The 13,689-nt window shown below is 45.1% G+C and overlaps 1 protein-coding gene across 1 annotated transcript in view; it reads right to left on the reverse strand.

Annotated features, from left to right (window-relative positions):
* Positions 1-13,689, reverse strand: part of LOC134928694 (gastrula zinc finger protein XlCGF17.1-like) — a 55,152-nt gene that overhangs the window by 31,728 nt on the left and 9,735 nt on the right. Inside the window, exon 2 of the mRNA XM_063924711.1 lies at positions 11,773-12,661. Coding sequence (XP_063780781.1) covers positions 11,773-12,580 — 808 coding nt within the window. The 5' untranslated portion in view covers positions 12,581-12,661. The remainder of the gene's footprint in view (positions 1-11,772; positions 12,662-13,689) is intronic.

Here is a 13,689-nt window from a genome sequence, read left to right on the forward strand (position 1 = left end):
TTACTGACACTTTAACATAGTATTCCATATGCAGATACAGCTGCAGTCACACAGAGAATATAGGCATGCTGCATATCCTATTACTGACACTGTAACGTAGCATTCTGTATGCAGATACAACCGCAGTCACACACAGAATATAGACATGCCGCATATCATATTACTGACACTGTAACGTAGCATTCCGTATGCAGATACAGCCGCAGTCACACACAGAATATAGACATGCCGCATATCATATTACTGACACTGTAACGTAGCATTCCGCACGCAGATACAGCTGCAGTCACACAGAGAATATAGGCATACCGCATATCGTATTACTGACACTGTAACGTAGCATTCCGCACGCAGATACAGCCGCAGTCACACACAGAATATAGACATGCCACATATCATATTACTGACACTGTAACGTAGCATTCCATATGCAGATACAGCTGCAGTCACACAGAGAATATAGGCATGCCGCATATCATTTTGCTCAGCATAAACTGCCTGTGTGTCCTATTCACATCATTTTGTAAATAAGAAGCATTTTAATGGAAAAAGTTGCACGTAAAAACACTCAGCGCTACCGAGTCACGCCACAGCATGGAGTGACTGGTACAGCTGTTTAGCATGCAGGGAGGTTAGATGTAAGTGGACACATCGTGTGAAGCACATAATCGGATACACGGGGTCTCCTGTGCAGTAACAGGGAGGGGGGGGGGTGAAGCAGACATGGGCATGTTGCTGAAAGTTTCTGCGTCCAAAGATGCGCAGCCACTCACAGCGGAGGCCACACCCAGACTGAGAAACTGCGCCTGTCACAGCTACATGAAGGGAAATGAAGAGCCTGCAAGATCCCAGCCGGTGAGGATGTGGCCAGTGCCTGCACCATGCCGGCTGTTACATTTCCCACAGGACTCCACATTCCCAAGAACTACAACTGGGGTCCTGGAACAGTTCAATACAAGGCCCGCAGACTAGCCAGTGACACAGTGTTAGCTATGGCAGATCCATCATTAGACTGAATGATTTATTTCTTACACAGAATAAGGCTCATCGCCTTGTAGTAATAATACCCCCGGGTCACTCACATCACATACTTCTTTCCATAGAGCAGTCACCTTGTAGTAATAATACCCCCGGGTCACTCACATCACATACTTCTTTTCATAGAGCAGTCACCTTGTAGTAATAATACCCCCGGGTCACTCACATCAAATACTTCTTTCCATAGAGCAGTCACCTTGTAGTAATAACACCCCCGGGTCACTCACATCACATACTTCTTTCCATAGAGCAGTCACCTTGTAGTAATAATACCCCCGGGTCACTCACATCACATACTTCTTTCCATAGAGCAGTCACCTTGTAGTAATAATACCCCCAGGTCACTCACATCACATACTTCTTTCCATAGAGCAGTCCCCTTGTAGTAATAATACCCCCGGGTCACTCACATCACATACTTCTTTCCATAGAGCAGTCACCTTGTAGTAATAACACCCCCGGGTCACTCACATCACATACTTCTTTCCATAGAGCAGTCACCTTGTAGTAATAATACCCCCGGGTCACTCACATCACATACTTCTTTCCATAGAGCAGTCGCCTTGTAGTAATAATACCCCCAGGTCACTCACATCACATACTTCTTTCCATAGAGCAGTCGCCTTGTAGTAATAATACCCCCGGGTCACTCACATCACATACTTCTTTCCATAGAGCAGTCACCTTGTAGTAATAATACCCCCGGGTCACTCACATCACATACTTCTTTCCATAGAGCAGTCACCTTGTAGTAATAATACCCCCGGGTCACTCACATCACATACTTCTTTCCATAGAGCAGTCACCTTGTAGTAATAATACCCCCGGGTCACTCACATCACATACTTCTTTCCATAGAGCAGTCACCTTGTAGTAATAATACCCCCGGGTCACTCACATCACATACTTCTTTCCATAGAGCAGTCGCCTTGTAGTAATAATACCCCCGGGTCACTCACATCACATACTTCTTTCCATAGAGCAGTCGCCTTGTAGTAATAATACCCCCGGGTCACTCACATCACATACTTCTTTCCATAGAGCAGTCACCTTGTAGTAATAATACCCCCGGGTGACTCACATCACATACTTCTTTCCATAGAGCAGTCGCCTTGTAGTAATAATACCCCCGGGTCACTCACATCACATACTTCTTTCCATAGAGCAGTCACCTTGTAGTAATAATACCCCCGGGTCACTCACATCACATACTTCTTTCCATAGAGCAGTCGCCTTGTAGTAATAATACCCCCGGGTCACTCACATCACATACTTCTTTCCATAGAGCAGTCGCCTTGTAGTAATAATACCCCCAGGTCACTCACATCACATACTTCTTTCCATAGAGCAGTCACCTTGTAGTAATAATACCCCCGGGTCACTCACATCACATACTTCTTTCCATAGAGCAGTCGCCTTGTAGTAATAACACCCCCGGGTCACTCACATCACATACTTCTTTCCATAGAGCAGTCGCCTTGTAGTAATAATACCCCCGGGTCACTCACATCACATACTTCTTTCCATAGAGCAGTCGCCTTGTAGTAATAATACCCCCGGGTCACTCACATCACATACTTCTTTCCATAGAGCAGTCACCTTGTAGTAATAATACCCCCGGGTCACTCACATCACATACTTCTTTCCATAGAGCAGTCGCCTTGTAGTAATAATACCCCCAGTTCACTCACATCAAATACTTCTTTCCATAGAGCAGTCACCTTGTAGTAATAATACCCCCGGGTCACTCACATCACATACTTCTTTCCATAGAGCAGTCGCCTTGTAGTAATAATACCCCCGGGTCACTCACATCACATACTTCTTTCCATAGAGCAGTCACCTTGTAGTAATAATACCCCCGGGTCACTCACATCACATACTTCTTTCCATAGAGCAGTCACCTTGTAGTAATAATACCCCCAGGTCACTCACATCACATACTTCTTTCCATAGAGCAGTCACCTTGTAGTAATAATACCCCCGGGTCACTCACATCACATACTTCTTTCCATAGAGCAGTCACCTTGTAGTAATAATACCCCCGGGTCACTCACATCACATACTTCTTTCCATAGAGCAGTCACCTTGTAGTAATAATACCCCCGGGTCACTCACATCACATACTTCTTTCCATAGAGCAGTCACCTTGTAGTAATAATACCCCCGGGTCACTCACATCACATACTTCTTTCCATAGAGCAGTCACCTTGTAGTAATAATACCCCCGGGTCACTCACATCACATACTTCTTTCCATAGAGCAGTCACCTTGTAGTAATAATACCCCCGGGTCACTCACATCACATACTTCTTTCCATAGAGCAGTCACCTTGTAGTAATAATACCCCCGGGTCACTCACATCACATACTTCTTTCCATAGAGCAGTCACCTTGTAGTAATAATACCCCCGGGTCACTCACATCACATGCTTCTTTCCATAGAGCAGTCACCTTGTAGTAATAATACCCCCGGGTCACTCACATCACATACTTCTTTCCATAGAGCAGTCCCCTTGTAGTAATAATACCCCCGGGTCACTCACATCACATACTTCTTTCCATAGAGCAGTCGCCTTGTAGTAATAACACCCCCGGGTCACTCACATCACATACTTCTTTCCATAGAACAGTCGCCTTGTAGTAATAACACCCCCAGGTCACTCACATCACATACTTCTTTCCATAGAGCAGTCGCCTTGTAGTAATAATACCCCCGGGTCACTCACATCACATACTTCTTTCCATAGAGCAGTCGCCTTGTAGTAATAATACCCCCGGGTCACTCACATCACATACTTCTTTCCATAGAGCAGTCGCCTTGTAGTAATAATACCCCCGGGTCACTCACATCACATACTTCTTTCCATAGAGCAGTCACCTTGTAGTAATAATACCCCCGGGTCACTCACATCACATACTTCTTTCCATAGAGCAGTCGCCTTGTAGTAATAATACCCCCGGGTCACTCACATCACATACTTCTTTCCATAGAGCAGTCGCCTTGTAGTAATAATACCCCCAGGTCACTCACATCACATACTTCTTTCCATAGAGCAGTCACCTTGTAGTAATAATACCCCCGGGTCACTCACATCACATACTTCTTTCCATAGAGCAGTCGCCTTGTAGTAATAATACCCCCAGGTCACTCACATCAAATACTTCTTTCCATAGAGCAGTCGCCTTGTAGTAATAATACCCCCGGGTCACTCACATCACATACTTCTTTCCATAGAGCAGTCACCTTGTAGTAATAATACCCCCGGGTCACTCACATCACATACTTCTTTCCATAGAGCAGTCACCTTGTAGTAATAATACCCCCGGGTCACTCACATCACATACTTCTTTCCATAGAGCAGTCACCTTGTAGTAATAATACCCCCGGGTCACTCACATCACATACTTCTTTCCATAGAGCAGTCACCTTGTAGTAATAATACCCCCGGGTCACTCACATCACATACTTCTTTCCATAGAGCAGTCACCTTGTAGTAATAATACCCCCGGGTCACTCACATCACATACTTCTTTCCATAGAGCAGTCACCTTGTAGTAATAATACCCCCGGGTCACTCACATCACATACTTCTTTCCATAGAGCAGTCACCTTGTAGTAATAATACCCCCGGGTCACTCACATCACATACTTCTTTCCATAGAGCAGTCGCCTTGTAGTAATAATACCCCCGGGTCACTCACATCACATACTTCTTTCCATAGAGCAGTCGCCTTGTAGTAATAATACCCCCAGGTCACTCACATCAAATACTTCTTTCCATAGAGCAGTCACCTTGTAGTAATAATACCCCCAGGTCACTCACATCACATACTTCTTTCCATAGAACAGTCACCTTGTAGTAATAATACCCCCGGGTCACTCACATCACATACTTCTTTCCATAGAGCAGTCACCTTGTTGTAATAATACCCCCGGGTCACTCACATCACATACTTCTTTCCATAGAGCAGTCACCTTGTAGTAATAATACCCCCGGGTCACTCACATCACATACTTCTTTCCATAGAACAGTCACCTTGTAGTAATAATACCCCCGGGTCACTCACATCACATACTTCTTTCCATAGAGCAGTCACCTTGTAGTAATAATACCCCCGGGTCACTCACATCACATACTTCTTTCCATAGAGCAGTCACCTTGTAGTAATAATACCCCCGGGTCACTCACATCACATACTTCTTTCCATAGAGCAGTCACCTTGTAGTAATAATACCCCCGGGTCACTCACATCACATACTTCTTTCCATAGAGCAGTCGCCTTGTAGTAATAATACCCCCAGGTCACTCACATCAAATACTTCTTTCCATAGAGCAGTCGCCTTGTAGTAATAATACCCCCGGGTCACTCACATCACATACTTCTTTCCATAGAGCAGTCACCTTGTAGTAATAACACCCCCGGGTCACTCACATCACATACTTCTTTCCATAGAGCAGTCACCTTGTAGTAATAACACCCCCGGGTCACTCACATCACATACTTCTTTCCATAGAGCAGTCGCCTTGTAGTAATAACACCCCCGGGTCACTCACATCACATACTTCTTTCCATAGAGCAGTCGCCTTGTAGTAATAATACCCCCGGGTCACTCACATCACATACTTCTTTCCATAGAGCAGTCGCCTTGTAGTAATAATACCCCCGGGTCACTCACATCACATACTTCTTTCCATAGAGCAGTCACCTTGTAGTAATAATACCCCCGGGTCACTCACATCACATACTTCTTTCCATAGAGCAGTCGCCTTGTAGTAATAATACCCCCAGGTCACTCACATCAAATACTTCTTTCCATAGAGCAGTCACCTTGTAGTAATAATACCCCCGGGTCACTCACATCACATACTTCTTTCCATAGAGCAGTCGCCTTGTAGTAATAATACCCCCGGGTCACTCACATCACATACTTCTTTCCATAGAGCAGTCACCTTGTAGTAATAATACCCCCGGGTCACTCACATCACATACTTCTTTCCATAGAGCAGTCACCTTGTAGTAATAATACCCCCAGGTCACTCACATCACATACTTCTTTCCATAGAGCAGTCACCTTGTAGTAATAATACCCCCGGGTCACTCACATCACATACTTCTTTCCATAGAGCAGTCACCTTGTAGTAATAATACCCCCGGGTCACTCACATCACATACTTCTTTCCATAGAGCAGTCACCTTGTAGTAATAATACCCCCGGGTCACTCACATCACATACTTCTTTCCATAGAGCAGTCACCTTGTAGTAATAATACCCCCGGGTCACTCACATCACATACTTCTTTCCATAGAGCAGTCACCTTGTAGTAATAATACCCCCGGGTCACTCACATCACATACTTCTTTCCATAGAGCAGTCACCTTGTAGTAATAATACCCCCGGGTCACTCACATCACATACTTCTTTCCATAGAGCAGTCACCTTGTAGTAATAATACCCCCGGGTCACTCACATCACATACTTCTTTCCATAGAGCAGTCACCTTGTAGTAATAATACCCCCGGGTCACTCACATCACATACTTCTTTCCATAGAGCAGTCACCTTGTAGTAATAATACCCCCGGGTCACTCACATCACATACTTCTTTCCATAGAGCAGTCCCCTTGTAGTAATAATACCCCCGGGTCACTCACATCACATACTTCTTTCCATAGAGCAGTCGCCTTGTAGTAATAACACCCCCGGGTCACTCACATCACATACTTCTTTCCATAGAACAGTCGCCTTGTAGTAATAACACCCCCGGGTCACTCACATCACATACTTCTTTCCATAGAGCAGTCGCCTTGTAGTAATAATACCCCCGGGTCACTCACATCACATACTTCTTTCCATAGAGCAGTCGCCTTGTAGTAATAATACCCCCGGGTCACTCACATCACATACTTCTTTCCATAGAGCAGTCGCCTTGTAGTAATAATACCCCCGGGTCACTCACATCACATACTTCTTTCCATAGAGCAGTCACCTTGTAGTAATAATACCCCCGGGTCACTCACATCACATACTTCTTTCCATAGAGCAGTCGCCTTGTAGTAATAATACCCCCGGGTCACTCACATCACATACTTCTTTCCATAGAGCAGTCGCCTTGTAGTAATAATACCCCCAGGTCACTCACATCACATACTTCTTTCCATAGAGCAGTCACCTTGTAGTAATAATACCCCCGGGTCACTCACATCACATACTTCTTTCCATAGAGCAGTCGCCTTGTAGTAATAATACCCCCAGGTCACTCACATCAAATACTTCTTTCCATAGAGCAGTCGCCTTGTAGTAATAATACCCCCGGGTCACTCACATCACATACTTCTTTCCATAGAGCAGTCACCTTGTAGTAATAATACCCCCGGGTCACTCACATCACATACTTCTTTCCATAGAGCAGTCGCCTTGTAGTAATAATACCCCCAGGTCACTCACATCAAATACTTCTTTCCATAGAGCAGTCGCCTTGTAGTAATAATACCCCCGGGTCACTCACATCACATACTTCTTTCCATAGAGCAGTCACCTTGTAGTAATAATACCCCCGGGTCACTCACATCACATACTTCTTTCCATAGAGCAGTCACCTTGTAGTAATAATACCCCCGGGTCACTCACATCACATACTTCTTTCCATAGAGCAGTCACCTTGTAGTAATAATACCCCCAGGTCACTCACATCACATACTTCTTTCCATAGAGCAGTCACCTTGTAGTAATAATACCCCCAGGTCACTCACATCACATACTTCTTTCCATAGAGCAGTCACCTTGTAGTAATAATACCCCCGGGTCACTCACATCACATACTTCTTTCCATAGAGCAGTCACCTTGTAGTAATAATACCCCCGGGTCACTCACATCACATACTTCTTTCCATAGAGCAGTCACCTTGTAGTAATAATACCCCCGGGTCACTCACATCACATACTTCTTTCCATAGAGCAGTCACCTTGTAGTAATAATACCCCCGGGTCACTCACATCACATACTTCTTTCCATAGAGCAGTCACCTTGTAGTAATAATACCCCCGGGTCACTCACATCACATACTTCTTTCCATAGAGCAGTCACCTTGTAGTAATAATACCCCCGGGTCACTCACATCACATACTTCTTTCCATAGAGCAGTCGCCTTGTAGTAATAATACCCCCAGGTCACTCACATCACATACTTCTTTCCATAGAGCAGTCACCTTGTAGTAATAATACCCCCAGGTCACTCACATCACATACTTCTTTCCATAGAACAGTCACCTTGTAGTAATAATACCCCCGGGTCACTCACATCACATACTTCTTTCCATAGAGCAGTCACCTTGTAGTAATAATACCCCCGGGTCACTCACATCACATACTTCTTTCCATAGAGCAGTCCCCTTGTAGTAATAATACCCCCGGGTCACTCACATCACATACTTCTTTCCATAGAGCAGTCACCTTGTAGTAATAATACCCCCGGGTCACTCACATCACATACTTCTTTCCATAGAGCAGTCGCCTTGTAGTAATAATACCCCCAGGTCACTCACATCACATACTTCTTTCCATAGAGCAGTCACCTTGTAGTAATAATACCCCCGGGTCACTCACATCACATACTTCTTTCCATAGAGCAGTCGCCTTGTAGTAATAACACCCCCGGGTCACTCACATCACATACTTCTTTCCATAGAACAGTCGCCTTGTAGTAATAACACCCCCGGGTCACTCACATCACATACTTCTTTCCATAGAGCAGTCGCCTTGTAGTAATAACACCCCCGGGTCACTCACATCACATACTTCTTTCCATAGAGCAGTCGCCTTGTAGTAATAATACCCCCGGGTCACTCACATCACATACTTCTTTCCATAGAGCAGTCGCCTTGTAGTAATAATACCCCCGGGTCACTCACATCACATACTTCTTTCCATAGAGCAGTCACCTTGTAGTAATAATACCCCCGGGTCACTCACATCACATACTTCTTTCCATAGAGCAGTCACCTTGTAGTAATAATACCCCCGGGTCACTCACATCACATACTTCTTTCCATAGAGCAGTCACCTTGTAGTAATAATACCCCCGGGTCACTCACATCACATACTTCTTTCCATAGAGCAGTCACCTTGTAGTAATAATACCCCCGGGTCACTCACATCACATACTTCTTTCCATAGAGCAGTCACCTTGTAGTAATAATACCCCCGGGTCACTCACATCACATACTTCTTTCCATAGAGCAGTCACCTTGTAGTAATAATACCCCCGGGTCACTCACATCACATACTTCTTTCCATAGAGCAGTCGCCTTGTAGTAATAATACCCCCGGGTCACTCACATCACATACTTCTTTCCATAGAGCAGTCGCCTTGTAGTAATAATACCCCCAGGTCACTCACATCAAATACTTCTTTCCATAGAGCAGTCACCTTGTAGTAATAATACCCCCAGGTCACTCACATCACATACTTCTTTCCATAGAACAGTCACCTTGTAGTAATAATACCCCCGGGTCACTCACATCACATACTTCTTTCCATAGAGCAGTCACCTTGTTGTAATAATACCCCCGGGTCACTCACATCACATACTTCTTTCCATAGAGCAGTCACCTTGTAGTAATAATACCCCCGGGTCACTCACATCACATACTTCTTTCCATAGAACAGTCACCTTGTAGTAATAATACCCCCGGGTCACTCACATCACATACTTCTTTCCATAGAGCAGTCACCTTGTAGTAATAATACCCCCGGGTCACTCACATCACATACTTCTTTCCATAGAGCAGTCACCTTGTAGTAATAATACCCCCGGGTCACTCACATCACATACTTCTTTCCATAGAGCAGTCACCTTGTAGTAATAATACCCCCGGGTCACTCACATCACATACTTCTTTCCATAGAGCAGTCACCTTGTAGTAATAATACCCCCGGGTCACTCACATCACATACTTCTTTCCATAGAACAGTCGCCTTGTAGTAATAACACCCCCGGGTCACTCACATCACATACTTCTTTCCATAGAGCAGTCGCCTTGTAGTAATAACACCCCCGGGTCACTCACATCACATACTTCTTTCCATAGAGCAGTCGCCTTGTAGTAATAACACCCCCGGGTCACTCACATCACATACTTCTTTCCATAGAGCAGTCACCTTGTAGTAATAATACCCCCGGGTCACTCACATCACATACTTCTTTCCATAGAGCAGTCACCTTGTAGTAATAATACCCCCGGGTCACTCACATCACATACTTCTTTCCATAGAGCAGTCACCTTGTAGTAATAATACCCCCGGGTCACTCACATCACATACTTCTTTCCATAGAGCAGTCGCCTTGTAGTAATAATACCCCCAGGTCACTCACATCACATACTTCCTTCCATAGAGCAGTCACCTTGTAGTAATAATACCCCCGGGTCACTCACATCACATACTTCTTTCCATAGAGCAGTCACCTTGTAGTAATAATACCCCCGGGTCACTCACATCACATACTTCTTTCCATAGAGCAGTCACCTTGTAGTAATAATACCCCCGGGTCACTCACATCACATACTTCTTTCCATAGAGCAGTCGCCTTGTAGTAATAATACCCCCGGGTCACTCACATCACATACTTCTTTCCATAGAGCAGTCACCTTGTAGTAATAATACCCCCGGGTCACTCACATCACATACTTCTTTCCATAGAGCAGTCACCTTGTAGTAATAATACCCCCGGGTCACTCACATCACATACTTCTTTCCATAGAGCAGTCACCTTGTAGTAATAATACCCCCGGGTCACTCACATCACATACTTCTTTCCATAGAGCAGTCACCTTGTAGTAATAATACCCCCGGGTCACTCACATCACATACTTCTTTCCATAGAGCAGTCACCTTGTAGTAATAACACCCCCGGGTCACTCACATCACATACTTCTTTCCATAGAGCAGTCACCTTGTAGTTATAATACCCCCGGGTCACTCACATCACATACTTCTTTCCATAGAGCAGTCACCTTGTAGTAATAACACCCCCGGGTCACTCACATCACATACTTCTTTCCATAGAGCAGTCACCTTGTAGTAATAATACCCCCGGGTCACTCACATCACATACTTCTTTCCATAGAGCAGTCACTGGCCGTGTCCTGACATTTCCACAATGACCATAAATAGGAGAAGACAATACAACAAGTTGGGTGCTGCTATAATTACAGACTTGTCCCATAGGGGATCCGGTCTGAAGATCGACACTGTCTAGGTCGACAATGTTTAGGTCGACCACTATAGGTCGACAGTCACTAGGTCGACAGGGTTGAAAGGTCGACATGAGGTTTTCACTTTTTTTTTACTTTTTTATACTTAACGATCCACGTGGACTACGATTGGAACGGTAATCTGTGCTGAGCAAAGTGACGCACCTTGTCCGAAGCATGGCGAGCGAAATGAGCCATACGAGGGGACACGGTGCACTAATTGGGGTTCCCGGTCACTCTACGAAGAAAACGACACACTCAAAAAAAAACCTCATGTCGACCTAGTGACGCACTGTTTGTCTAGTGATACTCAGTATTGCTTCATACAGCAACATATTTATCCTCATGAATGCCTGAAATGCAGTCAGTGATCCCATATGGTCTAATAGGAGGAAATGCCGGTCTGCATCTTCTTCCAGCACATGTACAAGGCATTCATTCTGTGCGTGTTTTGGTGACGTCTAAATGTCGTCTTACACGTGAAGCATTTTCCACATTCCACACACGCGTGAGGCTTCTCCTTGGCGTGGCTAAGTTGGTGTTTGGTGAGGTGAGCGCTGCGGCTGAAACCTTTACCGCACTCTGGGCAGCTGAGGGACGATTTAGCCAGGTGGATCTTGCGGTGACGCTGGAAGTCAGAGCTGCGGAGGAAGCTCTTGTCGCATTCTGCGCAGGTATAAGGCCGCTCCCCTGTGTGGGTTCTGTTGTGGATCACCAGTGTGGAGCTGCGGCTGAAACTCTTCCCACAGTCTAGACAGGTATAAGGTTTCTCCCCACTGTGGATCCTCTGGTGGTTGACCAAGTGTGGGTGCTGGATGAAGCTTTTGCCGCAGTCTAGGCACATGTATGGTTTCTCCCCAGTGTGTGTCCTCATATGCATGGTGAGGTAGGTACAGCGGCTGAAACACTTGCCACACTCGCTGCAGGTGTAAGGTTTCTCCCCTGTGTGTGACCTGTGGTGGTTTTTGTACTCGGAGATTTGGATGAATCTTTTTCCACAGTCACTGCACATATATGGTCTCTCTCCGGTGTGTGTCTTCATGTGGCGCAGATGAGCTGATTTACATGGGCTACCTTTACCACAGTCACCACATACGAACGCAGCTGGTTTGGGTGGAGCTCTCTGTTGCTTTCTAGGAGACTTTGCCATTTTCTGAAGTTTCTCCACTTTGATATTATCACTTGGAGGCCATTCAAATGTCTTCTCTACATCAGCTTTCTCATGGTCATTTTTCCTTTCATCAGAAGTGGTCTCCAATGTGTCTACACTTGGCTCGGTGTTCATAGCTGCTCGTCCTTCTGTACTGGTGATATATTAACGCTCAATAATGTCAAGATGTCACAGGTAGACACATAGTTCCTCCACCTGCAAAAGACAAGCCCATTACCGTATTTAGGAATATGGGGGGTAATTCCAAGTTGATTGCAGCAGGATTTTTGATAGCAATTGGGCAAAACCATGTGCACGGCAGGGGAGGCAGATATAACATGCGCAGAGAGAGTTAGATTTGGGTGTGGTGTGTTCAATCTGAAATCTAAATTGCAGTGTAAAAATAAAGCAGCCAGTATTTACCCTGCACAAAAATAAAATAACCCACCCACATCTAACTCTCTCTGCACATGTTACATCTGCCTCGCCTGCAGTGCACATGGTTTTGCCCAACTGCTAAAAAATTTCCTGCTGCGATCAACTTGGAATTACCCCCATGGTTGTACAATCTCAGCACTAGCATGGAGAGAGAACCTTGTCTCATTTCTACATTTTCCAAAATCTCTCTAACTCTACTGGACCTTCTCTTCCAAGAAACATTGTATGTCACCTGGAAATATGACATGACAGTGATGTCACCCCCATCAATGTGACCAAGACTCTAAGCTCCACATTCACGGATCTCGCCTTATTACACTTGTAGTACCTTCTTCCCTGGAGCAAACATCATACCCCGGTGCCCCCTGAGGGTAATAACAGTAACTACTTCATAAGAACATGAAATAGGGGCCTGGCAAGAAAGAGAAGTTGTTCTGTCTTCTCCAATGACTCACCCCATCTCTGAACCAGATGCCCCAGTCTTCCCCAAGGCTTGGGGTACACAATCCCTAAATGTTTGTATATTCCTCTTGTATGACTTTCTGGGGACTTTGTGGTTCACTATTGTACCATGTGTTCACTAAGTCCATCTTATTGTGCATTTTATTGTAGGGTTAGTTAGGTGCTCCCAAACTAGAACCTCTGTAAAGAAAGATTTCATTAGAACCTGAATTTCTACAAGCTATAGGCTATAATGTCTAACACAAAACAATACATTCAATAACAGAAAATAAAGAGGGAAATAGCACACAGGCAAGAGCAGGGTGATGGTCCGTTGGCCAGCGGGAACAGGGTGATGGCCCGCT

Source organism: Pseudophryne corroboree, chromosome 5 (genome assembly GCF_028390025.1).
Source record: "Pseudophryne corroboree isolate aPseCor3 chromosome 5, aPseCor3.hap2, whole genome shotgun sequence".
NCBI lineage: Eukaryota > Metazoa > Chordata > Amphibia > Anura > Myobatrachidae > Pseudophryne > Pseudophryne corroboree.